The sequence below is a fragment of the Helianthus annuus genome, chromosome 14 (genome assembly GCF_002127325.2).
Source record: "Helianthus annuus cultivar XRQ/B chromosome 14, HanXRQr2.0-SUNRISE, whole genome shotgun sequence".
Classification (NCBI taxonomy): domain Eukaryota; kingdom Viridiplantae; phylum Streptophyta; class Magnoliopsida; order Asterales; family Asteraceae; genus Helianthus; species Helianthus annuus.
The window spans coordinates 5,227,678-5,255,456 of record NC_035446.2 but is presented as its reverse complement, the minus strand read 5'-3'; the positions used below and the strand labels follow the sequence as shown (position 1 = coordinate 5,255,456).

The window sequence follows — 27,779 nt, the reverse complement described above, 5'->3', positions numbered from 1 at the left end:
TCAGCATCGTCTCCAAGGGCTTTCTTCAGAAGAGCAACTCCATCCGGTTTTCGAGATAACTTTTGCGCAGCCCGGACGACAGCAAAGTCAAGGGTCGAAAACTCCTTGCGCTTAGCAGCATAAGCACCGTCACAATCTTCTTTATACAACTCAAAATGGTAATCTTTCTCCTTTTTGACAGCTGCAGCCTTGCCCTCAGCATATCCAAACTTACGACCGCTATTATAACCCGCTCGGCCCAATTCGAACATGTACGTGGCAAGTTCAGTTGAATTCAGAATGCAGTCAGGAAGCTGCATAAAATAAGGCAACCAAATAAAAGATCACAAAAATAAAAAAAAAAAGACGAAAGAGCAACACAAGACAAAAGAAATTACCAAGGATACACCACGAGAAAGCAACCATTTGGTGTCAGCAGCTGCCTCCTCAGCAAGGAGTTCAGCTGCCTGACATTCAGCAGTCTTCTCAGCAAGAAGGCGCTGTGTAGCCTCACACTCAGCCGCCTTCTGCTGGGCAAGAACCTCTAACTTATCAATTCGATCAACATATTCTTTCTCTTTCTTCTCGGACGCAACACGCGCCTGCTGAGCCTCTTCAGCAAGTTCTGATTTTTCACCGGACAACCGCACGATCGCATCACGCTGAGATTGCATCTCAACATTCGTGCGCTCGCACGCGGCTTCCCAATCTTTCTGCTTCTGAACATTCAACTGTTTTTGCTTTTCAAGTTTTTGTTCAGCATCAGCTACCCTCCACTACAAGCCTTTCTTCTCCGCATTAAATCTCTCCCTCTCTTCAGCAAACAACCTCTTTGACTCTTCAAACTCGAGCGTTTCCTCTCCCATCAACCGCCATTCACGAAGAATTTCCTGAGAAGTGGCAAAGTAATTAACCCCGGCACGAACATGGTCGTCCAACAAGGCAAATCGATTGCGGTTTTTCTGGAACATCCTCTCAGCAGGAGGGAGAGACATAGCAAAAAATTTCATGGCAATTGTTCACGTCATTCATCCTGGAACCCTGAGTAAGGTTCCAGCGAGGGGCGTGTGGTAAGTCATCACAAGCAGGATTCTAGGTACCCTAAGAATCAGCAGGATTATGTTCAAATTGCGGGCTACGCACCACACCAGAAGTAGCCCCACCTCCACCAGGAGGACGCTTGGTATAAATGGTTTGGTGGGGAGTAGTTTCACTAGATTCCACCTCCACCTCAACACCTTTACCCTTATCAGCCCCACCATAACCACCAATAACTCCAGCATCACCACCACCTTCACCCACATCTTCAGTAGCCCCTTCTCCACCCTTCTTTCCTGCCTCAACATCATCACGAGGAGGGGTCAGACCAACCGTCCTCGATGGTGGGGAAGTGGGCGGCGTGATCTGAGAAATATCCACCACACGAGGTTTCTTGCCAATCTTGACCGCTATCACAAAACAAGAATTAAAAACAACCCGAAGAAAAACGAAAGAAATATACAACTAAAAACAAGTTACCAGCAGGAGGAGCAGACGCAGCATAGATCTCCTCCAAAAGATTTCCACGACCCCCACTAAAAACACCAAGATCAACCTCAGATTCAGAAGGTGCTGGGGGGCCTCCTTATGAAGCTTCGCTTTTTTAGCAGCAAGAAGAGCAGCAGACTGCTCATCAAGCTTGCGCTTGTGATCCTCGAGGGCCTTTTTCCTCATGTGCTCAGTCAGGGTAGCACTGTCATCAGGATCCGATTCTCGACTTCTCTCACCAACCCCTAGGCCAGACAACGTGTCAGAAACTACCACATAATCTAGACAAGGAAGAGTAGAGGGTTGCTTACGAGAAGAACCAGCAGCTTTACCCTCAGCCTTTCCCTCTTTCCTCCCAGACTTATTAGTTCTTGCCTTCTTCCTCGGCTCCAACTGAGCAGAAGGATCAACAGGCACTTCTACATCATCATCACCAGCAACCTCATGCACGAGTTCGGAAGCATCACCCTGCGCGGTACCTGCACGCGCGCAACGAGAGATTAGACCTTCAAGGTTTTGGTCAGAACTCCCACTTGAAAGAACAATGACTTCCTCTCGACCCGGGTCGACAGGATCATTCCAAACATCTTCACCTAGAACCTCGCTGGCATATCTACTCAAGCTGTCATCAGTTGGATGCAAAAAACGACCCCGGATTTGGTCTAGCCACGTCGGTTTCCCATCTTCTTGAATAGCCTCAACCATAGCACCCGCCGACCTCGGATCCAAGACATTTATCAAGCTGTAACCAACTACAAAAAGGCAAGAAGATAAGAAAACACACAAAAACACAACAAACATAAGAGGAAATAACTCAGCAGTAACTTATGAAAGAAACATACATTTGCCCTGATAGCTATATACAGGTTGACCCAATGGATTCTTGGGCATCCACAATAAACTCATCCCGGCACCAACCAAAGCCATCTCCTCCAGCTGGGAAATGGCAGTCGCCTTTTGGGTTATCTTCTTGTCCAGTCCTGGGCAGCATAATCCTCCATAACGTCTACCTTTGGAATCCCTTGGCTCACCTGTCGATAGGGCATACCTATCGGAATTACACCACGACGGATGTAGAAGAATTTCTGTTTCCAGTCATGAAGGCTCTTCAAAGGCACAGAGCACACCGGAGCAACACCCGTTCGTGCTTGAAACGAATAGAAACCACTAGCATATGTAACACTATAAAACACATTAAACATCTCAAACGTAGGCTCAATACGGTAAGCCCTACAAACATACTCAAAATGAGTAATGCGTGGAAGCCCAATAGCATTAATTTGTGAGATATGAAGCCCATAACCCCTCAACACGGCAGCAGTAAACTTTGTAATAGGTAATCTGAAACTACCTTCACGAAAAAATGCAGCATATAACGTGATATGGCCCGGAGGGGCGTCCAAGGCAGTAGAACTGGCAGGAGGATACTGGGCTCCCCACTCAGGACGGAAACCCATCCCCCGCACAAGATTCATGAACTCCTCCTTCTTCCACCCAATGACTGCCTGGTCGGGACCAGGAGGAGCCCTCCCCTTATATTTCCTCTTCCGTTGAGAAGGATTCGCACCAGACATGGTGTAAATACAGAGAAGTAAGATATAAGAATTCAAGAAAAACTACTGAAACAACGGAGAATATAGAGAGAAGATAGAAGGAAAACACACTTGAAATTTGAAAAAGTGAAGAGGAACGAGTAACCGCCTCCTATTTATACCCATCGCATTTAATGCGATGGGTAGTGGACCGTCAGAGTACAGAAAAAGAAACCAATAAAGGAGTGACACGTCAGAAGAGAGAGAAGACGTTAGCTCTTTTTTCGGGAAGCATGGGTAACAGAACCGGCTGACGTGACAGAAAGTAATTGCAAAGCAACTGTTCACCTCCGATAAGACAGGGATGTCAGATAGTCACACCAAACACTTCCCCATGACCACCAAGCTTCCATCAGAAGGAAACAACAAAGACTCAAAACCCATGCGCCATGCGTCCATTTGGCTTACTGAAGAAACACTAGATAAATGGTCGGAACCGAGATATCTAGGGGGTTTGAATCCGCATAAAAGGTTAGTTCTCTCTCAATTGATTCAGTTGCAGCCGAGTTCCTTCTCCGGTGATTCTGCAAAACAGAGCACCGTTAGCCTCGTCAAGGGGAGAAGAGGGTTCTCTCCTTGACCCGACTCCGGTGTGAGAATAAGTATTGGTAACGGAGAAGATAAGTATTTGAGTAGTGAAATGTGATCTGAGTTTATACCTGAAGAGTTCTCCTATTTATAACCGGGAGTTTGGGAGGGAAAATCCGTTATTGAAAAGATAACGGAAGATGCTAACGCCGTAGCGGTTATTTTTCCTTCCGTTAAGTCCTTTTGATATTCGTTAAGTTGCTTTGATCCTGATGTGAATGCACACGGATCATCACTTGATCTTACGGCTAGGGATTTGCCACGTGGGAAGTGATCCAAGTGGGGATCACTCCTCAAGCACATGCTATCGTTGTGATTTCAGGAATGTTTGTGATGATGACACGTGTCCAGACGGTTATAACCGTCTGGGTGGTGCACGATCATATTTCTTCTAGAAGGTTACTGCTGTAATCTGGTGTGACATCTTACAGTGTGCACACAGCTGAATAGATCCCAAGTCTGGGTAAAATAATATCCAAGTTTGGATATTTGGGCGGACATATTGATCTCATTTAACCCTTTGTTAAATGGAAGGCGGCGCAAGGGTTTAGGCTTCCCTTTGGGCGCGCGACTATCGCTTGTTGGTTTCTTTCTTCCTTTTGTAAGACTAATGCGCGGCCGCGCAAGGTTAAAAAGGTTGAAAGGCCAGTTGGTGGTATGGTCTTACATCCTTTTTGTGAGGTTTTTGGGACCTTACCCCTTCAAGTCCCCCCAGTCTAGTGTTGTACTTATGTGAATAAGTGGAGCACTGGACTTAGGAGAGGGAAATGTCTTTTTGGGCGCGGAAAAAAAAATGAGAAATCTTTTGTGAGAAGATTGAATTTTGTAATGATATATATATATATATATATATATATATATATATATATTTATATATATAGAAAGGAAAAAATGTGACTTGTAATCATGCTCTGTCAGGTAATGACGTCACCTGTCAGTAAGAGTGGGTATTTTCCTCATTGGCCTTGAGATTTGTAATGGCGCTTTGTCAGGCTTCATTAATGAAGAAGTGACCCAAGTTCCTGTAGCGTCGTTTGGATGTGACAGTTCTGACAGTTAATGATGGATTTCTCTTTTCTCGAAGTTTTGAGTTCTCTTTATATATATGTACGTTTGAAACACTTGATCTTCTTAATTGATTTTTGTCAAAGAAGATGAAACGTTCTTACCACACTCGTCTCCTGCTAGATGCTCTTAGAGTGTACGATGCTGCCAAAGGTCTCGTTCTTCTTTCTCGTTCACCACCTCTCATCATTGCACCGGTGAAGAAACTGATCGAGCCTGCTGCCCCTGCAATCGCTGATTCTGACTGCAAGGTCCCTCATTACACTAACGTTACTGCTGGTGCTGGTACCGTATTGGATGTTGATGGGTTGACGACCCGGTTTCCGATGCTTCAGAGGGGGGGATGTCGGTTGGTGTACCGACGTCGGAGGATTCGTCGGAATATGCAGGTGTCCACTGTTGATGATGGTTCTGGTGCTGATTTAAATATTCAAGCCTAGGGCCTGTCTCTGTCTTTTGTTAATGCTTTTTTGTTGTAAGCTTTGGGTACTGGACAAGATTTTTGAAGATCATTGTTATGATCTTGTTAAGTGTTCATGTTACACTTTTTCTTTTGATAATGTATATTATGATATACTTTTTTGAAGATCATTGCTATGATTCGTATATGTGTGGATTACAATATGTTGCATGTGTATAATTACTTTTGAATAGGTAAGGCGAATGAGGAATGGTATTGTGCTCATGTGTGAACGTTTGTCAACAGCTTGTCTGTTTTGAGACTGTTCATGAGGTGTACAATGTTTGACCATATCGTTTTCGCGCGAACCAAAGAAATTTCATGCAATTTGTAATAAACAGTGATGTAAGCAAAGGTGATATTCGTATTGATAAGAGCGCCAGGCTCGTGATACAAGATAAGATAAGGAAATACATTGCCTGTATGTTTTTTTTTCGCTTTGTAGGCTTGGTTCACATGTAACACCTGCGCAACTGTTGTACGTTCCAGGTGCGGGGAACTAGAGTCCCATCGACCCTTTTTAGGGTATATGCCCCCTTGCCCAAGACTTCGTTAATGACATACGGTCCTTCCCACCTTGGCGCTAATTTGCCGGGTTTTTCGGCGTTTGAAGCCTCGTTGTCGCGCAAGACAAAATCTCCGGGGACAAAGGTGCAAATACGCACACGCGCGTTGTAATATTTTTCTAGATTGGATTTGTACCTTGCTTCTGCTATGGCCGCGTTCTCGCGCCTTTCTTCCAGAAGATCTAAATCCAGCCTCCGTTCTTGTTCATTGTCCTGTTTCTCCATAGCCAACATGCGCGGTGAAGGTAGGCCTATTTCAGCTGGAATGACAGCCTCTGACCCATAGACTAGACTGAACGGGGTTTCTTCGGTGCTAGTCTTTGGCATTGTTCGATGCGCCCAGAGGATGCTGGGAAGTTCGTCAACCCATCCTCTGCGCGCTGTCCCGAGTCGCGCTTTTATTCCGTCAACGATTTGTTTGTTTATGCTTTCTACCTGACCATTCGCTTGAGGATGCGCGACGGAGGCGAAGTTGTGCTCAATGTTCATTTCTTTGAACCATTTTTGAAGGTCTTCCGCGGCAAAGTTTGTACCATTGTCAGAAATAATGCGCAATGGCAACCCAAATCTGCAAATGATATGTTCCCATATAAATTTGCGGATTACCATTGCTGTTGTTGAGGCCAAAGCTTTAGCTTCCACCCATTTTGTGAAGTAATCCACCGCAACGATGATGAATTTTACTGCACCTGGCGCATCAGGAAATGGGCCAACAAGATCGATGCCCCACTGTTGGAAAGGCCAGGCGGAAGTAACGGGAATTAGCGGATTTTTGGGTCGAAGTGTCTTTGGTGCATGACGTTGACATGCTTCGCACCTTCGTAATACATCAACTGCGTCCATGTGCATTCCTGGCCAGTAGTATCCGGCGCTCATTATTTTTGCCACGACCATGCGCGGTCCTGCGTGTATCCCGCATAATCCCTCGTGGATCTCTCTGACCAGATACTGAGCGTCCGTTTTATCAACACAACGTAGTAATGGACCCATGAATGATTTCCGATAAAGGACACCATCCGCCATCTCGTAGTTTATTGCCTTGTGTTGTATTTTTCGGGCTTCTGCTTTTCCTTCCGGGAGTTTCCCGTGTTGAAGGTACAAAATAATTGGAGACATCCAGGACGGATTTCCCATCTCTATGACGCTTGCTTGCTTCAGGTGAATGGAAGGATTGGATAGTACCTCTATGCGCACTTCTTTTGCTAAGTGTTTAAAGCTAGTAGCGGCTAACTTGCTTAGCGCGTCAGCATGTTTGTTCTCGCTTCTGTTTATGTGATTGACTTTGAATGTCTGAAATTGATTGATTACCATCCGTGCTTGTTCAAGGTACAACGCCATAGCCTCGCCTTTCGCGTCATAGCGACCGTTAACTTGTTCAGCTACTAGTTTTGAGTCGACGTTAGCTTCAAGGTTTTTTGCCCCCATCTTGAGTGCTAGACGAAGACCTGCTAAAAATGCTTCGTATTCTGCTTCATTGTTGGTACTTTGGAAATCTAAGCGTATGGCATATGTGAGTTCGTGATTATCCGGGCTGACTAATCGGAGACCTGCTCCTGCTCCGTCGTCGTTGGAAGCACCTTCGGTGTGTAAGGTCCAGACTCTGTCGTCGAAAACAGGCGTTGGGTTCTGGATTGCCTTACATTCTTGTATTTTATCAACGGGAACTTCAGTGGCGAAGTCCGCTAGGACTTGCCCTTTGATTGCTGGTCTTGGTCTGTAAAAAATGTTGTAGCCTCCTAGCTCGATGGCCCATTTAGCTAATCTCCCCGCTATGTCGGGTTTTGACAAGATTTGGCCCAAATGATAATTTGTCAGTACTGTGATGACATGGCCTGAAAAATACCTGCGCAAACGTCTGGATGCGTGTACTAGCGCTAGAACCAGCTTTTCTATCATTGAGTAACGAGTTTCAGGGCCGGTGAGCATTTTGCTGATGTAGTAGATTGGGGTCTGGATATTTTCCCGTTCTACCATTAATACTGCGCCTACTGCTACCTCTGCGGCTGACAGATATAAGACTAATGGTTCTTTTTCTTTTGGCGCAGTCAGCGTTGTAACTGGATTAAATATTCTTTCATTTGCTTGAATGCTGCTTCCGCTTCAGGTGTCCATTGGAAAGGAGTTTTCTTTCCGCAGTTTCGCAGCGTACTGATAAATGGATAAGATTTTGCCGCATGATTGGCCAAAAATCTATTTAGAGCTGCTAATCGCCCAGCGAGTCTTTGCATTTCCTTGACTGTTGCCGGTGATGGCATTAGCTGAATGGTCTGCACCTTCTCTGGATTAACCTTAAAACCGTCTTTGGTAACTATGAAACTCAAAAACTTTCCTTCTTCCATGCCGAAGGAGCATTTTGTCGGGTTCAACTTTAAGTTTACGCTTCGTAAGGAATCGAATGTGCGCTGGATATTGTTGAGCATTGTCTCCTCCTCATGGCTCATGATGACGAGGTCATCCATGTATACTTCGACAGTTTTGCCAATATCCTCGCTAAAGATTGTGTCCATTAGGCGTTGATACGTTGCGCCTGCGTTGCGCAACCCAAACGGCATTTTTGTGTAGCAATAGATGCCTTTGTCTGTGCGGAATGCGGTTTTTTCTTCGTCTTCTTCTTTCATCTGGACCTGGTGATAACCCTTATAACAGTCGAGAAAACATTTCCACCTGAATGATGCTAAAGAATCGACTTTCTTGTCTATCTCTGGGAGCGCATAGCAGTCTCTGGGGCATGCTTTGTTGAGGTCTTTGAAGTCGACACACATTCTCCACCCGCCGTTATGTTTTTGTACCATGACTGGATTGGCAACCCATGTATGGTATTTCACTTTGCGCAAGATTCCCGCGTTGAGCAACTCTGTTACTTGTTCGTCCATCGCTTTTGCTTTTTCTTCGCTGAAACTGCGCCTTCCCTGAACAACCGGATCTACTGATGGTTTGATGTTTAAACAATGTTGCGCGATATCGCGTGGAACCCCAGTCATGTCTGCTGGGCACCAGGCAAATATATCTTTGTTGTTAGACAACAACCTTTTCAGCTGTACACGTATTGTTGGTGACATGGCGTGTCCTAGCAAAATGGTTTGCTCTGGGTACTCGCCGTTCAGAACCCATTTCTCTGGTTCGTTTGGTGCTGAAGCTTTGACTGCCTTTGTTGGTGGTTCATCATCTACGGACATGACTTCCTTGCTTGAATAGAGGATTGCAACTCCGGTTTCTGTCGGAAATCCACAAGCTGCGTGTGGAATGGAAGTGATCATGCTAAATTCTCTTTATGACCTTCTCCCGAGCAAAATGTCATGTCGTGATGTTGCTGGCATGACCATGAAATTTACTGTAACTGTTCGTGAGTGTTTGCCATCTGATAAGGTCACCGGGAAAGCAATTTGCCCTAACGGGAAAACAGCTTCATTACAGAATCCGGTGAGAGGAAAATCAACCGGTTCTAAACGTGCTTTATCTTCCGGATCTAGCTGTTTAAAGCACTGTTCATATATGATGTCCATCGAACTACCTGGATCTATGAACATATAGTCCGTCCGGTAATGACCAAAAATACCAGTGATAATCACTGGTCGTTCTTCCTGAGGGCCCCCAGGAACAACAGGGAACACGACTTGCTGTTCTCTCCAGTGTTGATCATAGCTTCGCTTGCTTGATCTTCGTGACAGTCCTCCTTGAACCATGTGTATTTGTTCCCGATGACTGCCATCTTTGTATTGGCTGGATTGGATGTTTCCCCGAGGTGGGGTTACTAGATCCAATTCCGTAATGTTGACTCCTTCTCCAGTTCTGATGTTTGGAGAATCAGATCTAGTGATTGTGTTCGAAGCAGTTTGGCATCTGCCAACCCTATGTTTTGGGGATCCTGCTATTTGGAAAATGTTTCCGACATTTGGTCGAGGACCAGACTGTCGGTGAGGGGATGAATTTTCTGCCATGTGCAAAAACAGAAAAATGAGATGAACTGAATCGAAACGAGATAGAAACTAGAAAAGCTGAGAAAACGGTGGGCGCCAATGAAGAAACACTAGATAAATGGTCGGAACCGAGATATCTAGGGGGTTTGAATCCGCATAAAAGGTTAGTTCTCTCTCAATTGATTCAGTTGCAGCCGAGTTCCTTCTCCGGTGATTCTGCAAAACAGAGCACCGTTAGCCTCGTCAAGGGGAGAAGAGGGTTCTCTCCTTGACCCGACTCCGGTGTGAGAATAAGTATTGGTAACGGAGAAGATAAGTATTTGAGTAGTGAAATGTGATCTGAGTTTATACCTGAAGAGTTCTCCTATTTATAACCGGGAGTTTGGGAGGGAAAATCCGTTATTGAAAAGATAACGGAAGATGCTAACGCCGTAGCGGTTATTTTTCCTTCCGTTAAGTCCTTTTGATATTCGTTAAGTTGCTTTGATCCTGATGTGAATGCACACGGATCATCACTTGATCTTACGGCTAGGGATTTGCCACGTGGGAAGTGATCCAAGTGGGGATCACTCCTCAAGCACATGCTATCGTTGTGATTTCAGGAATGTTTGTGATGATGACACGTGTCCAGACGGTTATAACCGTCTGGGTGGTGCACGATCATATTTCTTCTAGAAGGTTACTGCTGTAATCTGGTGTGACATCTTACAGTGTGCACACAGCTGAATAGATCCCAAGTCTGGGTAAAATAATATCCAAGTTTGGATATTTGGGCGGACATATTGATCTCAGGGTTTTAACCCTTTGTTAAATGGAAGGCGGCGCAAGGGTTTAGGCTTCCCTTTGGGCGCGCGACTATCGCTTGTTGGTTTCTTTCTTCCTTTTGTAAGACTAATGCGCGGCCGCGCAAGGTTAAAAAGGTTGAAAGGCCAGTTGGTGGTATGGTCTTACATCCTTTTTGTGAGGTTTTTGGGACCTTACCCCTTCAAGTCCCCCCAGTCTAGTGTTGTACTTATGTGAATAAGTGGAGCACTGGACTTAGGAGAGGGAAATGTCTTTTTGGGCGCGGAAAAAAAAATGAGAAATCTTTTGTGAGAAGATTGAATTTTGTAATGATATATATATATATATATATATATATATATATATATTTATATATATAGAAAGGAAAAAATGTGACTTGTAATCATGCTCTGTCAGGTAATGACGTCACCTGTCAGTAAGAGTGGGTATTTTCCTCATTGGCCTTGAGATTTGTAATGGCGCTTTGTCAGGCTTCATTAATGAAGAAGTGACCCAAGTTCCTGTAGCGTCGTTTGGATGTGACAGTTCTGACAGTTAATGATGGATTTCTCTTTTCTCGAAGTTTTGAGTTCTCTTTATATATATGTACGTTTGAAACACTTGATCTTCTTAATTGATTTTTGTCAAAGAAGATGAAACGTTCTTACCACACTCGTCTCCTGCTAGATGCTCTTAGAGTGTACGATGCTGCCAAAGGTCTCGTTCTTCTTTCTCGTTCACCACCTCTCATCATTGCACCAGTGAAGAAACTGATCGAGCCTGCTGCCCCTGCAATCGCTGATTCTGACTGCAAGGTCCCTCATTACACTAACGTTACTGCTGGTGCTGGTACCGTATTAGATGTTGATGGGTTGACGACCCGGTTTCCGATGCTTCAGAGGGGGGGATGTCGGTTGGTGTACCGACGTCGGAGGATTCGTCGGAATATGCAGGTGTCCACTGTTGATGATGGTTCTGGTGCTGATTTAAATATTCAAGCCTAGGGCCTGTCTCTGTCTTTTGTTAATGCTTTTTTGTTGTAAGCTTTGGGTACTGGACAAGATTTTTGAAGATCATTGTTATGATCTTGTTAAGTGTTCATGTTACACTTTTTCTTTTGATAATGTATATTATGATATACTTTTTTGAAGATCATTGCTATGATTCGTATATGTGTGGATTACAATATGTTGCATGTGTATAATTACTTTTGAATAGGTAAGGCGAATGAGGAATGGTATTGTGCTCATGTGTGAACGTTTGTCAACACCTTGTCTGTTTTGAGACTGTTCATGAGGTGTACAATGTTTGACCATATCGTTTTCGCGCGAACCAAAGAAATTTCATGCAATTTGTAATAAACAGTGATGTAAGCAAAGGTGATATTCGTATTGATAAGAGCGCCAGGCTCGTGATACAAGATAAGATAAGGAAATACATTGCCTGTATGTTTTTTTTTCGCTTTGTAGGCTTGGTTCACATGTAACACCTGCGCAACTGTTGTACGTTCCAGGTGCGGGGAACTAGAGTCCCATCGACCCTTTTTAGGGTATATGCCCCCTTGCCCAAGACTTCGTTAATGACATACGGTCCTTCCCACCTTGGCGCTAATTTGCCGGGTTTTTCGGCGTTTGAAGCCTCGTTGTCGCGCAAGACAAAATCTCCGGGGACAAAGGTGCAAATACGCACACGCGCGTTGTAATATTTTTCTAGATTGGATTTGTACCTTGCTTCTGCTATGGCCGCGTTCTCGCGCCTTTCTTCCAGAAGATCTAAATCCAGCCTCCGTTCTTGTTCATTGTCCTGTTTCTCCATAGCCAACATGCGCGGTGAAGGTAGGCCTATTTCAGCTGGAATGACAGCCTCTGACCCATAGACTAGACTGAACGGGGTTTCTTCGGTGCTAGTCTTTGGCATTGTTCGATGCGCCCAGAGGATGCTGGGAAGTTCGTCAACCCATCCTCTGCGCGCTGTCCCGAGTCGCGCTTTTATTTCGTCAACGATTTGTTTGTTTATGCTTTCTACCTGACCATTCGCTTGAGGATGCGCGACGGAGGCGAAGTTGTGCTCAATGTTCATTTCTTTGAACCATTTTTGAAGGTCTTCCGCGGCAAAGTTTGTACCATTGTCAGAAATAATGCGCAATGGCAACCCAAATCTGCAAATGATATGTTCCCATATAAATTTGCGGATTACCATTGCTGTTGTTGAGGCCAAAGCTTTAGCTTCCACCCATTTTGTGAAGTAATCCACCGCAACGATGATGAATTTTACTGCACCTGGCGCATCAGGAAATGGGCCAACAAGATCGATGCCCCACTGTTGGAAAGGCCAGGCGGAAGTAACGGGAATTAGCGGATTTTTGGGTCGAAGTGTCTTTGGTGCATGACGTTGACATGCTTCGCACCTTCGTAATACATCAACTGCGTCCATGTGCATTCCTGGCCAGTAGTATCCGGCGCTCATTATTTTTGCCACGACCATGCGCGGTCCTGCGTGTATCCCGCATAATCCCTCGTGGATCTCTCTGACCAGATACTGAGCGTCCGTTTTATCAACACAACGTAGTAATGGACCCATGAATGATTTCCGATAAAGGACACCATCCGCCATCTCGTAGTTTATTGCCTTGTGTTGTATTTTTCGGGCTTCTGCTTTTCCTTCCGGGAGTTTCCCGTGTTGAAGGTACAAAATAATTGGAGACATCCAGGACGGATTTCCCATCTCTATGACGCTTGCTTGCTTCAGGTGAATGGAAGGATTGGATAGTACCTCTATGCGCACTTCTTTTGCTAAGTGTTTAAAGCTAGTAGCGGCTAACTTGCTTAGCGCGTCAGCATGTTTGTTCTCGCTTCTGTTTATGTGATTGACTTTGAATGTCTGAAATTGATTGATTACCATCCATGCTTGTTCAAGGTACAACGCCATAGCCTCGCCTTTCGCGTCATAGCGACCGTTAACTTGTTCAGCTACTAGTTTTGAGTCGACGTTAGCTTCAAGGTTTTTTGTTCCCATCTTGAGTGCTAGACGAAGACCTGCTAAAAATGCTTCGTATTCTGCTTCATTGTTGGTACTTTGGAAATCTAAGCGTATGGCATATGTGAGTTCGTGATTATCCGGGCTGACTAATCGGAGACCTGCTCCTGCTCCGTCGTCGTTGGAAGCACCTTCGGTGTGTAAGGTCCAGACTCTGTCGTCGAAAACAGGCGTTGGGTTCTGGATTGCCTTACATTCTTGTATTTTATCAACGGGAACTTCAGTGGCGAAGTCCGCTAGGACTTGCCCTTTGATTGCTGGTCTTGGTCTATAAAAAATGTTGTAGCCTCCTAGCTCGATGGCCCATTTAGCTAATCTCCCCGCTATGTCGGGTTTTGACAAGATTTGGCCCAAATGATAATTTGTCAGTACTGTGATGACATGGCCTGAAAAATACCTGCGCAAACGTCTGGATGCGTGTACTAGCGCTAGAACCAGCTTTTCTATCATTGAGTAACGAGTTTCAGGGCCGGTGAGCATTTTGCTGATGTAGTAGATTGGGGTCTGGATATTTTCCCGTTCTACCATTAATACTGCGCCTACTGCTACCTCTGCGGCTGACAGATATAAGACTAATGGTTCTTTTTCTTTTGGCGCAGTCAGCGTTGTAACTGGATTAAATATTCTTTCATTTGCTTGAATGCTGCTTCCGCTTCAGGTGTCCATTGGAAAGGAGTTTTCTTTCCGCAGTTTCGCAGCGTACTGATAAATGGATAAGATTTTGCCGCATGATTGGCCAAAAATCTATTTAGAGCTGCTAATCGCCTAGCGAGTCTTTGCATTTCCTTGACTGTTGCCGGTGATGGCATTAGCTGAATGGTCTGCACCTTCTCTGGATTAACCTTAAAACCGTCTTTGGTAACTATGAAACCCAAAAACTTTCATTCTTCCATGCCGAAGGAGCATTTTGTCGGGTTCAACTTTAAGTTTACGCTTCGTAAGGAATCGAATGTGCGCTGGATATTGTTGAGCATTGTCTCCTCCTCATGGCTCATGATGACGAGGTCATCCATGTATACTTCGACAGTTTTGCCAATATCCTCGCTAAAGATTGTGTCCATTAGGCGTTGATACGTTGCGCCTGCGTTGCGCAACCCAAACGGCATTTTTGTGTAGCAATAGATGCCTTTGTCTGTGCGGAATGCGGTTTTTTCTTCGTCTTCTTCTTTCATCTGGACCTGGTGATAACCCTTATAACAGTCGAGAAAACATTTCCACCTGAATGATGCTAAAGAATCGACTTTCTTGTCTATCTCTGGGAGCGCATAGCAGTCTCTGGGGCATGCTTTGTTGAGGTCTTTGAAGTCGACACACATTCTCCACCCGCCGTTATGTTTTTGTACCATGACTGGATTGGCAACCCATGTATGGTATTTCACTTTGCGCAAGATTCCCGCGTTGAGCAACTCTGTTACTTGTTCGTCCATCGCTTTTGCTTTTTCTTCGCTGAAACTGCGCCTTCCCTGAACAACCGGATCTACTGATGGTTTGATGTTTAAACAATGTTGCGCGATATCGCGTGGAACCCCAGTCATGTCTGCTGGGCACCAGGCAAATATATCTTTGTTGTTAGACAACAACCTTTTCAGCTGTACACGTATTGTTGGTGACATGGCGTGTCCTAGCAAAATGGTTTGCTCTGGGTACTCGCCGTTCAGAACCCATTTCTCTGGTTCGTTTGGTGCTGAAGCTTTGACTGCCTTTGTTGGTGGTTCATCATCTACGGACATGACTTCCTTGCTTGAATAGAGGATTGCAACTCCGGTTTCTGTCGGAAATCCACAAGCTGCGTGTGGAATGGAAGTGATCATGCTAAATTCTCTTTATGACCTTCTCCCGAGCAAAATGTCATGTCGTGATGTTGCTGGCATGACCATGAAATTTACTGTAACTGTTCGTGAGTGTTTGCCATCTGATAAGGTCACCGGGAAAGCAATTTGCCCTAACGGGAAAACAGCTTCATTACAGAATCCGGTGAGAGGAAAATCAACCGGTTCTAAACGTGCTTTATCTTCCGGATCTAGCTGTTTAAAGCACTGTTCATATATGATGTCCATCGAACTACCTGGATCTATGAACATATAGTCCGTCCGGTAATGACCAAAAATACCAGTGATAATCACTGGTCGTTCTTCCTGAGGGCCCCCAGGAACAACAGGGAACACGACTTGCTGTTCTCTCCAGTGTTGATCATAGCTTCGCTTGCTTGATCTTCGTGACAGTCCTCCTTGAACCATGTGTATTTGTTCCCGATGACTGCCATCTTTGTATTGGCTGGATTGGATGTTTCCCCGAGGTGGGGTTACTAGATCCAATTCCGTAATGTTGACTCCTTCTCCAGTTCTGATGTTTGGAGAATCAGATCTAGTGATTGTGTTCGAAGCAGTTTGGCATCTGCCAACCCTATGTTTTGAGGATCCTGCTATTTGGAAACTGTTTCCGACATTTGGTCGAGGACCAGACTGTCGGTGAGGGGATGAATTTTCTGCCATGTGCAAAAACAGAAAAATGAGATGAACTGAATCGAAACGAGATAGAAACTAGAAAAGCTGAGAAAACGGTGGGCGCCAATGAAGAAACACTAGATAAATGGTCGGAACCGAGATATCTAGGGGGTTTGAATCCGCATAAAAGGTTAGTTCTCTCTCAATTGATTCAGTTGCAGCCGAGTTCCTTCTCCGGTGATTCTGCAAAACAGAGCACCGTTAGCCTCGTCAAGGGGAGAAGAGGGTTCTCTCCTTGACCCGACTCCGGTGTGAGAATAAGTATTGGTAACGGAGAAGATAAGTATTTGAGTAGTGAAATGTGATCTGAGTTTATACCTGAAGAGTTCTCCTATTTATAACCGGGAGTTTGGGAGGGAAAATCCGTTATTGAAAAGATAACGGAAGATGCTAACGCCGTAGCGGTTATTTTTCCTTCCGTTAAGTCCTTTTGATATTCGTTAAGTTGCTTTGATCCTGATGTGAATGCACACGGATCATCACTTGATCTTACGGCTAGGGATTTGCCACGTGGGAAGTGATCCAAGTGGGGATCACTCCTCAAGCACATGCTATCGTTGTGATTTCAGGAATGTTTGTGATGATGACACGTGTCCAGACGGTTATAACCGTCTGGGTGGTGCACGATCATATTTCTTCTAGAAGGTTACTGCTGTAATCTGGTGTGACATCTTACAGTGTGCACACAGCTGAATAGATCCCAAGTCTGGGTAAAATAATATCCAAGTTTGGATATTTGGGCGGACATATTGATCTCAGGGTTTTAACCCTTTGTTAAATGGAAGGCGGCGCAAGGGTTTAGGCTTCCCTTTGGGCGCGCGACTATCGCTTGTTGGTTTCTTTCTTCCTTTTGTAAGACTAATGCGCGGCCGCGCAAGGTTAAAAAGGTTGAAAGGCCAGTTGGTGGTATGGTCTTACATCCTTTTTGTGAGGTTTTTGGGACCTTACCCCTTCACTTACTTTTTTATAAAGTACCAAAACCCATGCGTCATGCGTCCATTTGGCTCACCTTTTTATAAAGAGCCAAAACCCATGCGCCATGCGTCCATTTGGCTCACCTTTTTATAAAGGGCCAAAACGCATGCGCCATGCGTCCATTTGGCTCACCTTTTTATAAAGGGCCAAAACCCATGCGCCATGCGTCCATTTGGCTCATTCTTTAACAAGGAGCCAAGACCCACGCGCCACACGTCCATTTGGCTCATTTTTTTATAAAGTACCAAGACCCATGCGCGGCGCGTATGTTTGGTTCAAATCTATCTTCCAAATCACCAAACTCCACGCGCCTTAAAAACCACTATTCTTATAAGTCCAGAATCCCTCCTAGACAATCAACTCAAATAGAAGACACACTGGACTGGGGGGACTTGAAGAGGTATGGTCCCAATTCCCTACCTACATGGCAGGGACCACACCACTTTTTGAGCACACTTGGCAGCCACATCAGCAAAGCAATCCAGAAGCTTCTAGAAACTTCTAGAAGATCTGCAGATGACACCAAAGATGCTCTACCAGACATAAAGGACAAAACGTGTCACCAACCGCAGGACGCCACATAGGCCTGCAACGAATCAAGGAGCAGAACTGACGACGTCAGTACAAGGTTTCCAGCGTGGGCAAATGCAAGCGCGCCACGTGTACCACTACGCCTGCCACAGCAGAGCAGACCAAGAGGATATTCCCCCTGGTCGGACAGCTGGCACACGCCCACAGCTGGCACAGCTGCTCCTCCCTCCTTTACCCTCCGGCTATAAATAGGACCCTTCATCATTCAGGTTCAGGATCTTTACACTCTATACTCACTCTATACACACACTGTTTATTTCTCTCAGAACAGTACTTATTCTCACGCCGGAGCCTGGTTAAGAGGGAAATCCCTTTTCTCCCCCTCTTAACGAGACTGACGGTGTTTACTATTTTGCAGATCTCGAGCCATCGATACGAGTAAGGAAAGAGGTTGAACCCCATAGACGAAATAACCCCATCGATAAACCTTGTGTTAATCGGTGTTTCATCATCAACCCTGAGCGCTTATTCGGCCTCATCTAGAACCCTATAACCTTCAAAACTTTAGTTCAGATCTTATCAATATATTTCTTGGGTAATGACATAATTTAGTTATAAATCTCTAAAACGTAATCCAAGCCCTAATCCGAATTCTAACCAAAATGCAAAAGAAAATTGTTAAAATTTACAAGAGTCTTAATACTTCCAATGACCATAAAAGCCCACCATCGAACCAATTTTAAGCAGAAAAAGAAAAAAAAAAAAAATCACATAAACACTTGTACACAATATTTGTCAAAATATTACTTGAGGGATAAAGAGAGGTGGTTACACAACAGTTATATGTATCACAGTTAAAGCAATATGTACGTTTTTATATACAAGGTTAAAAGCTCAAGTATTAACCAACCATATAGTGGGCGTTCATTTTAGAACCAATATTATGTTGAAAACCGTATAGCGCTTCAATGAAAGGGTAAAGGAAAATTGGTTTTTAATAAACCAACCTTTGTCCCGTTGGTAAATAATAATCTTACCTACGTAATTGGTATACAATAATCCTACCTATCAACATGTTGGTACTCAATGAACTTCCGTTAATTTTTTTTAACTGAAGTTATTTTTTAAGTTTTATTTATTACACAAAAAGTCCCTGTAGTTGTAATTTACTAGTTTTAACTATTTTATAAAACAAAAAAACCTCAAGGGACTGTAATTTACTAGTTTTTAAATAGTTAAAACTAGTAAATTACAACTACAGGGACTGTTTGTGTAATAAATAAAACTTAAAAACTAACTTCAGTTAAAAAAAAATTAACGGAAGTTCATTGAGTACCAACATGTTGATAGGTAGAATTATTGTATACCAATTACGTAGGTAAGATTATTATTTACCAACCGGACAAAGATTGGTTTATTAAAAACCAATTTTCCAAGGGTAAAACAGAAAAAAAAAAAAAAAAAAAAGATAAAAAAAGGTTTATTTCTTTCTTCTTATTCTTTCTTTGATTTTATACTCTACTGAATTCTTGTAAAAATGTACACAAATGCATATACATGTGCATTCAGCATATATGTACATGTGAATTTAAGCAAAAGACTATCACTGCCATATTTTGTAAAAATAAATCTATACATCATTCTCGTTAACATACACACACACATATATATATTAAATAGTACAAGGGTTCTTGGTTTTAAAAAGCCATAGGCACACAAAAGCGACGAATTCTACAATTGAGGCCCGAAAAGCGTAAAAGCGATGGGCTTTTTGTACACGAGACACAAGGTGATTATATAATTTTTTATATATATCCCATAGGTTTTTAGCTTCCTTCACCCAAAATGTAGCTATAAATAATGTTTTATACCATTTTACCTACATGTACAAGCCAAAAACCCAAAGGTTCAACATTTTTCTACATAAAAACGCCTCAGATACATGAGGTGCGCGCCTCAGGCCAAAAAGCCCCAAAAAAAAACCCTAAAATTTGCGCCTTTTGTGCGCTCCTTGTATTTACTCTAGGCGCTGAGCGAAAAAACCCCCCAACGCGTTGAGGCGCACTTTTTTAAAACCAGGCAAGGGTTAAAGCAGTTCTTGCAAGTTTCAACATATTATTGAATCTGTAATGAACGATTCTAGACAATTTTATATAATATATATCTTCAAATCAACTGTTGATTCTCCTATAAGAACAACCAAAACCACATGCAACACATTTATCTTAAACAAATCAAGAACACCAAACTATAATTACATATTTAGATACAAATGACAATAAATTTACTTGAAAATACCTGCTGGCTGCTCATACAAAATGAAATCTTTACCCTTTTACCTGTATAACAATATTCTACCTACTCACAAAATACATGGTGTTTGACTTTTATACCCATCCCAGCACAAGCATCAACCCTGCAGCACCATACTAAATGAGGTCATACCGGTAATTTTACTCATTGGTAGGAATAGATAGTGTTTTTTGTAATATGAGATACCCACAACAAAAGGGGCTGCATACCTTATGATTTAAAATAGTGTGAATCCTATTTGCAAATAATGAATCTTTCAGTAACTAAAATCTCAGCAATGCGACATTTCGGTTCATCTTGCAGGGGCAATATGGTCATTATCTATCTTTGAGGGTGATGGGTGAGAATTTTCAGAAAATTCAGCTTGAGATGCTAAGTACTCGAGAGCAACAACAATATCACCAATCAATGGACGGAAGTTTGCTTGCTCTTGAAGACACATTGCAGTTATGGCAACCGCATGGTGCATACAACGCGCTGGGAACCGATCTTGCAGTAACGGATCAGCTAACTGAACAAACTTCTTCCTGTCTTTCAAAAACGGGCGCGCCTGTACAAAACGTCAAGTTGGGTTCAACTTGTATCAATAACAAATAAAACGAGCAAAAAGTTCTACAAAAACAATAGATTAAACAGAAACAAACAAAAAGAGTTCACCATCATCATCATAGTCGGTAAATCCCACCAATAGCAAAGCTTAGGTAGGGTCTCTGGAGGGTAAGATGTAGACAGCCTTACCTCTACCCCGTAGGAATAGAGAGGCTGCTTCCAGTGAGACCCCCGGCTCGATGGTAGTTTTTCATCAAACCTTGGACATAAGGCACATAACACTCGGCAAGTAAGACAAAGGCCAATTAGTGCATGTACTCCCTTGTCTTTCAGCTATCAACGCTACCACATGATGCATGATTAACCATCCCCCTCTTTTAACATTATTTTCACGAAATTAGTAAAATATCGTTAAAATTAGTGCACTTTCACTTTTGCCCCCCGAGCGCTCACACATATATACATTATATGTGAATACCGCAAGCGGCGCGTAAACAAACAAAAAGAGTTGTACAGTATAAACATAGATGGCAGAATGAGCGGGTTGGGTAACGGGTTTCGGTTGAAACGGGTCAATTTTATTAAGGATCATAACAGCTCTGTACAAGATGGATTAGGTTAACTTTAAAGTCTTAATTTATCTTTTTTTTTTCACAAAAAAATTTATAATTAAATATTGTGTTGATTATGAGCACAACAACAATGTAAATGGTTTGCAACTTAACTTAATTCATGATCTTTACCGTTTGAGATAAAACACAACCTAAATTGACCCGTTCACAAATAAATATTACAATATTGCCATCTCGTATTCCAATACCACCCAAACTATACACAAGTGTCTACAACCTCTTAAATTGCTTTACTCAAAAGAATTGGATAAATATTTTTAATAATAATTTCATTATCATATTTAACACAAAAACTTATACAAAAAAGTAAAAAAAAAAAGAGAGAGAGAGAGAATTAACAATATGTTTGCATATCCACCTAGGGTTGCAAATGAACCGAACGTCCAGTGAACAGTTCGTGGATCGTTTGGCTGGAAGTTCAGTTGTGTTCTTTAGTTTAATAAATGAACGAACACGAACAATAAATTATGTCCATGTAGTTAAATGAACGAACATGAACAGAGGCCTCGTTCGTTCATTTATGTTCGTTGTTCAGTAACGTGTTTATAGGGCTGTAAACGAACCGAACGTTCAGCGAACGGTTCGTGAACCGTTTGGCAGGAAGTTCGTTTATGTTCGTTCGATTAGCTTAACGAATGAACAAGAACAAAAAAAAATTTGTCCGGTTAGCTTAGCGAACGGACACGAACAAAGGTCGCATTCGTTTGACTGCGTCCGTGAACGTTCGGTAATATGTTCAATGACGTTCGTGTTCGTTTAATTATATTAAAAAAAGTAATAAATAATAAACCTTTTATCTAAACATATTGAAAACTTGAAACTCTATTTTTTTCTAAGTTAGCTACAAATACAATTTGGACATTCAAGACATTTTTTGGGATAATTATGTCTAAGTTAGTTAAACTTTCAATAATTATGTCTAAGTAATTTTGGATAATTATGTCTAAGTTAGTTACTTGTTCATCGTTTGGTGATTGTAGTAGACTTCTAGTGTTTTGATTTATCATTTGATGCTTGTATTTAACTACTTATGGCAAATATTTAAGGTTAATAATGTTTTTATTTTTTATTTTCAAGTTAAATGTTGTTTACGTTCGTTTTTATTCGTTTGCATTCGTTTGTGTTCGAGACCAGTGTTCACGAACAATTCGTGAACAACTGAATTTCCTTAACGAACAGAGACGAACAAAAACTTATGTTCGGTATGCGTTCGTGAACAGTTTGCGAACATGTTAACTTCCTTAACGAACGAACATGAACATGAACATGGACTTGTTCGTGTTCGTTCGGTTCGATTTGATTACAGCCCTACGTGTTTGTTTATGTTCGTTTGTGTTTGATAGTTATTAGTGTTTTTAGTTTGTATATTTTATTTAAATACTTCAAAATTCCAAAAAATAAAATATTTAATAAGTATCAGCTTATTATATATTCTACTAGGTTATAACCCCGTGTATTACACGGGGTTGAATAAATAAATTTTATATACTAAATAATAAAAATGATATATCTTTAAAAACCTTATTTATTGTAAGGGTTGAATACATATAAATTTATATATTAAATAATAAAAAGTTATATCTGTAAGAACCATATTGTACGGGTTGAATGAATGTAACTTTATATACCAAATAAAAAATTTATATCTTTAAAACCACATGTATTACACGGGTTGAATAAAGGTAATATTGTTTACCAAATAATAAAATAATACATCTTTAAAAAACCTCATATATGACACGGGTTGAATAAATATAATTTTATATACCAAATAATAAAAAAAAAATACATCTTTAAAAGTATGTGAATTACACGGTTTGAATAAATATAATTTTCCTGTACTAAATAATAAAAAATATATATCCTTGAAAAACCCCGTGTATTGTACGAATTGAATAAATCTAATTTTATATATCAAATAATAAAAAGTTATGTTTTAAAAAACCTCATGTATTACATGGGTCGAGTAAATGTAATTTTGTATAGTGAAAATAAAAATAGTTAATATATTAATACAAAGTTTGGTTTTCGTGATAAAAATAGATTATTCTGTTGTTGCAAAATTTGTTAACGAAGTCTCAATAAATTTAACCCTTTATTTAAAACTCCGTAAATGTATAAATGATAAATAATATTAGTTAATTTTATTTTAAGTTTCGTAAACACACTTTTGATTTATCGGTATGAAATGTATAAATTTAGGTTCGTAGTTCATCTCCTGTTTATTCTAGACCCAAAAATCAAATTAAATACATGTATTATCATAGACATCAAGTCTTCTTCCGTTACTCTTTTCTATTAGTTAATTTTATTTTCCGTTTAGTTTAATCTCTTCAAATTAATTATAAGATAACCCTTCTACTAAATATTATTTATTTTAATAATATTTAGTAAGAGGATTATCTATAATATAAGATATTAAAATAAATAATATATTTTATAATTAATTTGAATAGATTAAACTAAAATTATAATTATCTATAAGAGATTGGCTAATATGATGACAAGTGTCCCTAAAGTGGTTTCTTTTATTATATAGTATAGATTCATGAACATTTGTTTGTGTTCCTTTTTTTCCATTTGTGTTCATGGACATTAGTTTGTGTTCATGGACATTAGTTTGTGTTTATGAACATTCGTTTGCGTTCTTTGCCTAAAATTAACAAATGAACACGAACACGAACTCGTTCATTTCTTTAACAAACATGAACATAAAATCTCATTCGGTAAGTGTTCATGAACAGTTTGTGAACACATATATTCCTTAACAAACGGTGTTCGTTCAATTCGTTTGCAGCCCTATATCCACCCAATCCGACCTTTTTTGACAGGTTCTAAGACTTAACCCATTTGACCCAATCTTTTTTCAACCACTAAGCAACCCGCCCATTTTGCCACCTACACTTGTTATGATGAAAGAAAAATAAACATACGAAGGCGAGAGAAGTTACCCATGAAACTAAATTCTGTTCTCCAGCTTTTTTACTCATATCAATTGCTTTACGACCGGTAATGAGCTCAAGCAGCACAACACCAAAGCTGTAAATATCAGACTTTATAGTAAGTTTACCGCTCATTGCATAATCGGGAGCACAGTAACCATATGTACCCATAACTCGAGTTGACACATGGGTGTGGTCACCTACAGGGCCCAATTTAGCAAGCCCAAAGTCCGAAAGCTTTGGATTGAAGTCACGGTCCAATAATATGTTTGATGATTTCAAATCACGATAAATTACGGGCGGGTTTGCTTTGCAGTGTAGATATTCAAGACCGCGAGCTGCACCGACCGCAATCTTTAGTCTTGTTTGCCAATCCAACGGCTCCTGGTAAGGCTCTAGATCTGAAAAAAAAAATACATCCACTCAAGTATAAAGGTGCTAAATGGTAGGCTTTATTACAGCAATCGAAACGGGCCAACTTGAGTTGTATTTTATTGATAACTAGTGGGTTACCACCCGCACTCCACAGCGGATTCGAAACTTAGATAAAAAATAAGCAAACAGCGAGAGTTAAAGTTGTTTGATGTAGTTAAGGCGCTAAACATGTCATTATCAAAGTTGAGGGGCTAAACATGTCATTATTAAAGTTGAGGGGCTAAAGTTGTTTATTATTAAAGTTGAGGGACTAAAGTTGTTTGATGTAGTTAAAGGGCTAAACATGTCATTACTAAAGGTGAGGGGCTAAAGTTGTTTATTACTAAAGTTGAGAGGATAAATTTGTTTTAGTTTAGGGGCTAAACATGTCATTATTAAAGTTGAGGAACTAAAGTTGGTTAATGTCAAAGTTGAGGGGCCAAAGTTGGTTGATGAGACAAAATAGCATATTTATAGTATGTATAATGGATGAAGCTCGTAAATATATGAAAAAATACTTGATAAAGAAAGTAATAAGAGAAAAAAAGAATGAAAATTTACCGAAAAGATGACTTTCGAGGCTACCGAGTGGCATATACTCATAAACCAAAAGTCTCTGGTCGCCATCTGTGCAGTAACCGATCAATGTGACAAGGTTTGAGTGGCGAAGAAGACTTAACATAAGAACCTCCACTATGAATTCTTGGTTCCCTTGAGATCCATTCAAGTTAAGCTTTTTTACGGCTACTAGCTGTTCGTATAGTTCAATTATCAATTCCACAATAATAATCAGATGTTTGAAATTACAAGTACAAATGAACAAGTTTTACCTTTCCGGATTCCAAACGGCCCTTATAAACACTTCCAAATCCGCCTTCTCCGATTAAATTTGCAGCGCGGAAGTTCTGTGTGGATGCAGCAAGCTCACGAAAAGTAAAGCTTCTAGCCACATTAGCCCTCTGATTAGACAATGCAGCACCTTTTCCTCTCATAGAATCTACACACCAAACACAAGAAAACCAACAAAACCCCAAATTTTTCAAAACATTAAACTCCCCAAAATGAATATATAAATAGTTATGCTAAGCGTACCCCACTCCATTATTATTACTGAATGTACCCATCTCCATACTAAACCAGTCATTTCATCCCTCTACTTTCACTATATTAAACCAAAAAGACCAAACCATGACAGGAAAAACTGAACCAAAATCATCATCATCATCATAGTCAGTAAATCCCACCAATAGCAAAGCTAAGGTAGGGTCTGAGGAGGGTAGATGTAGACAGCCTTACCTCTACCCCGTAGGAATAGAGAGGCTGCTTCCAGTGATTGTAGTTTTGTATCAAGCCTTGGACCTAAGACACATAACACTCAAACAATCAGGACAAAGACTGATTGGTGCACGTACCCCGTGTCTTTCAGCTATCAGCGTCACCACAAGATGCATGACTAACCATCCGCTGCTTTTAACGTTATTTTCACGAAATTAGTAAAATAACGTTAAAGTTAGTACCATTTCACTTTTGCCCCCTGAGCGCCCACACTATATACATTATATGTGCACACCGCAAGCGGGGAAAGTTACAAAATATTAATCAAAACCTTATTCGATTCGGTTTTCAGTTACAAAAATTAAAAAATCAAAACCGAATAAACTGTTAACCGAACCAATCAACACCCTACTTTTAAGTACGTTTAGCATGCAAGGGGTACATTTAACCAAACAAAACCTCTACAAATCTTGACAATCTTACAAGTAACCGTACAATCCTTATATCTCCTTCCCATATCCATACTAATTCAGTCATTTCATATTTTCAGCCCTCTACTTTTACTAATTAAAGTAAACCAAAAAACTGAACCGAATAATCAATCAAAACCATATTTGATTATCGGGTTCGGTTTTCATCCATTATAATTAACAATTATAAAGTTCCAACCAAAACCACCAAGTACAATAAAGTGGCAGGTAACAAGCTGCGCTGCAACCCCTTTTTGGATCCCAAAACCGATCCTGCTAAAGCCAGAGCTATAAGACTTAGGGGTCGAGAAATTACTATGCACGGCCGATCAAAAATCAAAACCGAATCCGTTCCTTCATTTAAGTATTTAACCATAACCTCTATATATAAATGTTGATAATCTTACCAGTAACAGTAACATCCTTGTATGTCCTCCTTCCCTTTCCATGACCACCTGCAATGGCATAAACGTAATAAAATCAAACACAATGCCTAAAAAGTAAACAAAATTACTGCAATTTAACTCACCATCACAGTTGTTAACATCTTCAGAGTGATATTTCAAGCAAGAAAAACAAGTCATCTGTAACAGAATAACGGTAATTTCAACAGACTCACAAATTCATATATCCAATGGATAAGGTTTCTTCTCTCTCTAACAGATTTCAGAAACCCTAAGTCAGAGAAAATTTGGGGGAATTGCACACAGTTAACGAAATCTAACGCTAGATCTACCGAATCAACACGGCATTGAATGAAATCAAAACAAAATGTTGAATCAACCAATGGATTTACAGGAAAATTGAGATTAAATTAAGGCAAATTGTGATAGAAAAGAAGAAAAATCTGAGATGAAAATGAAATGAAAGACTATGGGATATTTTTGGGATCTAGTGTAGAGAAATAGTGTCAGTAAAACGTCTGCTGTTGCTTCAGTTTGTCCGCTTTTAGCGGCAATGGCTACTGTCTCTATACATTTTATTATTATTTATTATTTGTTCTAACGAATATTCATTTTTCTAAGAGTAAATTACAAAAATCTTCTATGTATGTCACCTTATTGTAAATTGGGTTTTTTATCTTTAATAATTATAGAAAACGTACTCGATGTTTGCAAACCCTTGCAATTTATGTCCTTTAGCCCTAACTCAGTTAGTTTTTTATGGTTAAATCTGACCAAATGGACCCCATATGAGGGTATTTTGGTCATTTTACTCTCATGTGGGGTCCATTTGGTCAGATTTAACCACAAAAATACTCTCCTGTGAGGTCCATTTGGTCAGATTTAACCACAATAAACTAACTGAGTTAGGGCTAAAGGACATAACTTGCAAGGGTTTGCAAACATCGAATACGTTTTCTGTAATTACTAAAGACAAAGGACACAGTTTGCAATAAGTGACATACATAAATGATAATTTTGTAATTTGCTCTTTTTCTAATCACTAATAAGATTATTTTTACCATGTGATGAACCAAGAAAAAAATATTCAGCGTGATAAATCCAGAAAGAATATATTTATGGTATTTTAAAAAAATGTTTTTACCTTACATTCAAAGGACGGAGAAAATAAGTATTTTACCGTACATTCAAAGTAGTAAGTTGAATGGTATCCCAGCAACCATGAATTCATGTGGTGTTTAAGTTGAGTAAGTGTCT

At 40.9% G+C, this 27,779-nt stretch overlaps 3 protein-coding genes across 3 annotated transcripts; all 3 read right to left on the bottom strand.

The window, feature by feature from the left end:
- Window positions 1-5,663: 5,663 nt before the first annotated feature.
- On the bottom strand, window positions 5,664-7,751 carry LOC110906333. Its single transcript, XM_022151483.1, has 2 exons — window positions 6,595-7,751; window positions 5,664-6,345 (listed from the first exon to the last, which is right to left on the bottom strand). Exons 1-2 carry the CDS (start codon window positions 7,749-7,751, stop codon window positions 5,664-5,666), a joined length of 1,839 nt encoding a protein of 612 aa, XP_022007175.1.
- Window positions 7,752-11,953: 4,202 nt separating this feature from the next.
- On the bottom strand, window positions 11,954-14,041 carry LOC110906332. The gene is made up of 2 exons (XM_022151482.1): window positions 12,885-14,041; window positions 11,954-12,635 (listed from the first exon to the last, which is right to left on the bottom strand). The coding sequence occupies exons 1-2, from the start codon at window positions 14,039-14,041 to the stop codon at window positions 11,954-11,956; spliced, it is 1,839 nt and encodes a 612-aa protein (XP_022007174.1).
- A 5,685-nt stretch (window positions 14,042-19,726) lies between these two features.
- LOC110907963 (probable serine/threonine-protein kinase PBL21) lies at window positions 19,727-27,083 on the bottom strand. The gene is made up of 7 exons (XM_022152879.2): window positions 26,648-27,083; window positions 26,526-26,573; window positions 25,204-25,370; window positions 24,935-25,124; window positions 23,969-24,360; window positions 20,046-20,386; window positions 19,727-19,939 (listed from the first exon to the last, which is right to left on the bottom strand). Exons 1-6 carry the CDS (start codon window positions 26,700-26,702, stop codon window positions 20,129-20,131), a joined length of 1,110 nt encoding a protein of 369 aa, XP_022008571.1. The 5' UTR covers window positions 26,703-27,083; the 3' UTR covers window positions 19,727-19,939; window positions 20,046-20,128.
- Window positions 27,084-27,779: the final 696 nt, after the last annotated feature.

Bases quoted from the DNA above. Each gene is read 5' to 3' on its own strand.
- LOC110906333 (XM_022151483.1), bottom strand. From the start codon at position 7,751: ATGGTAGAACGGGAAAATATCCAGACCCCAATCTACTACATCAGCAAA. The intron at 6,346-6,594 runs GTGCGAAGCATG...TATCATTTGCAG, and splicing joins GCAGTTGATGTATTACGAAG to ATTTGGGTTGCCATTGCGCA.
- LOC110906332 (XM_022151482.1), bottom strand. From the start codon at position 14,041: ATGGTAGAACGGGAAAATATCCAGACCCCAATCTACTACATCAGCAAA. The intron at 12,636-12,884 runs GTGCGAAGCATG...TATCATTTGCAG, and splicing joins GCAGTTGATGTATTACGAAG to ATTTGGGTTGCCATTGCGCA.
- LOC110907963 (XM_022152879.2), bottom strand. From the start codon at position 26,702: ATGACTTGTTTTTCTTGCTTGAAATATCACTCTGAAGATGTTAACAAC. The intron at 25,371-26,525 runs GTAAGATTATCA...TTTGGTGTGTAG, and splicing joins CAAGGATGTTACTGTTACTG to ATTCTATGAGAGGAAAAGGT. The intron at 25,125-25,203 runs GTAAAACTTGTT...CTATACGAACAG, and splicing joins GCCGTTTGGAATCCGGAAAG to CTAGTAGCCGTAAAAAAGCT.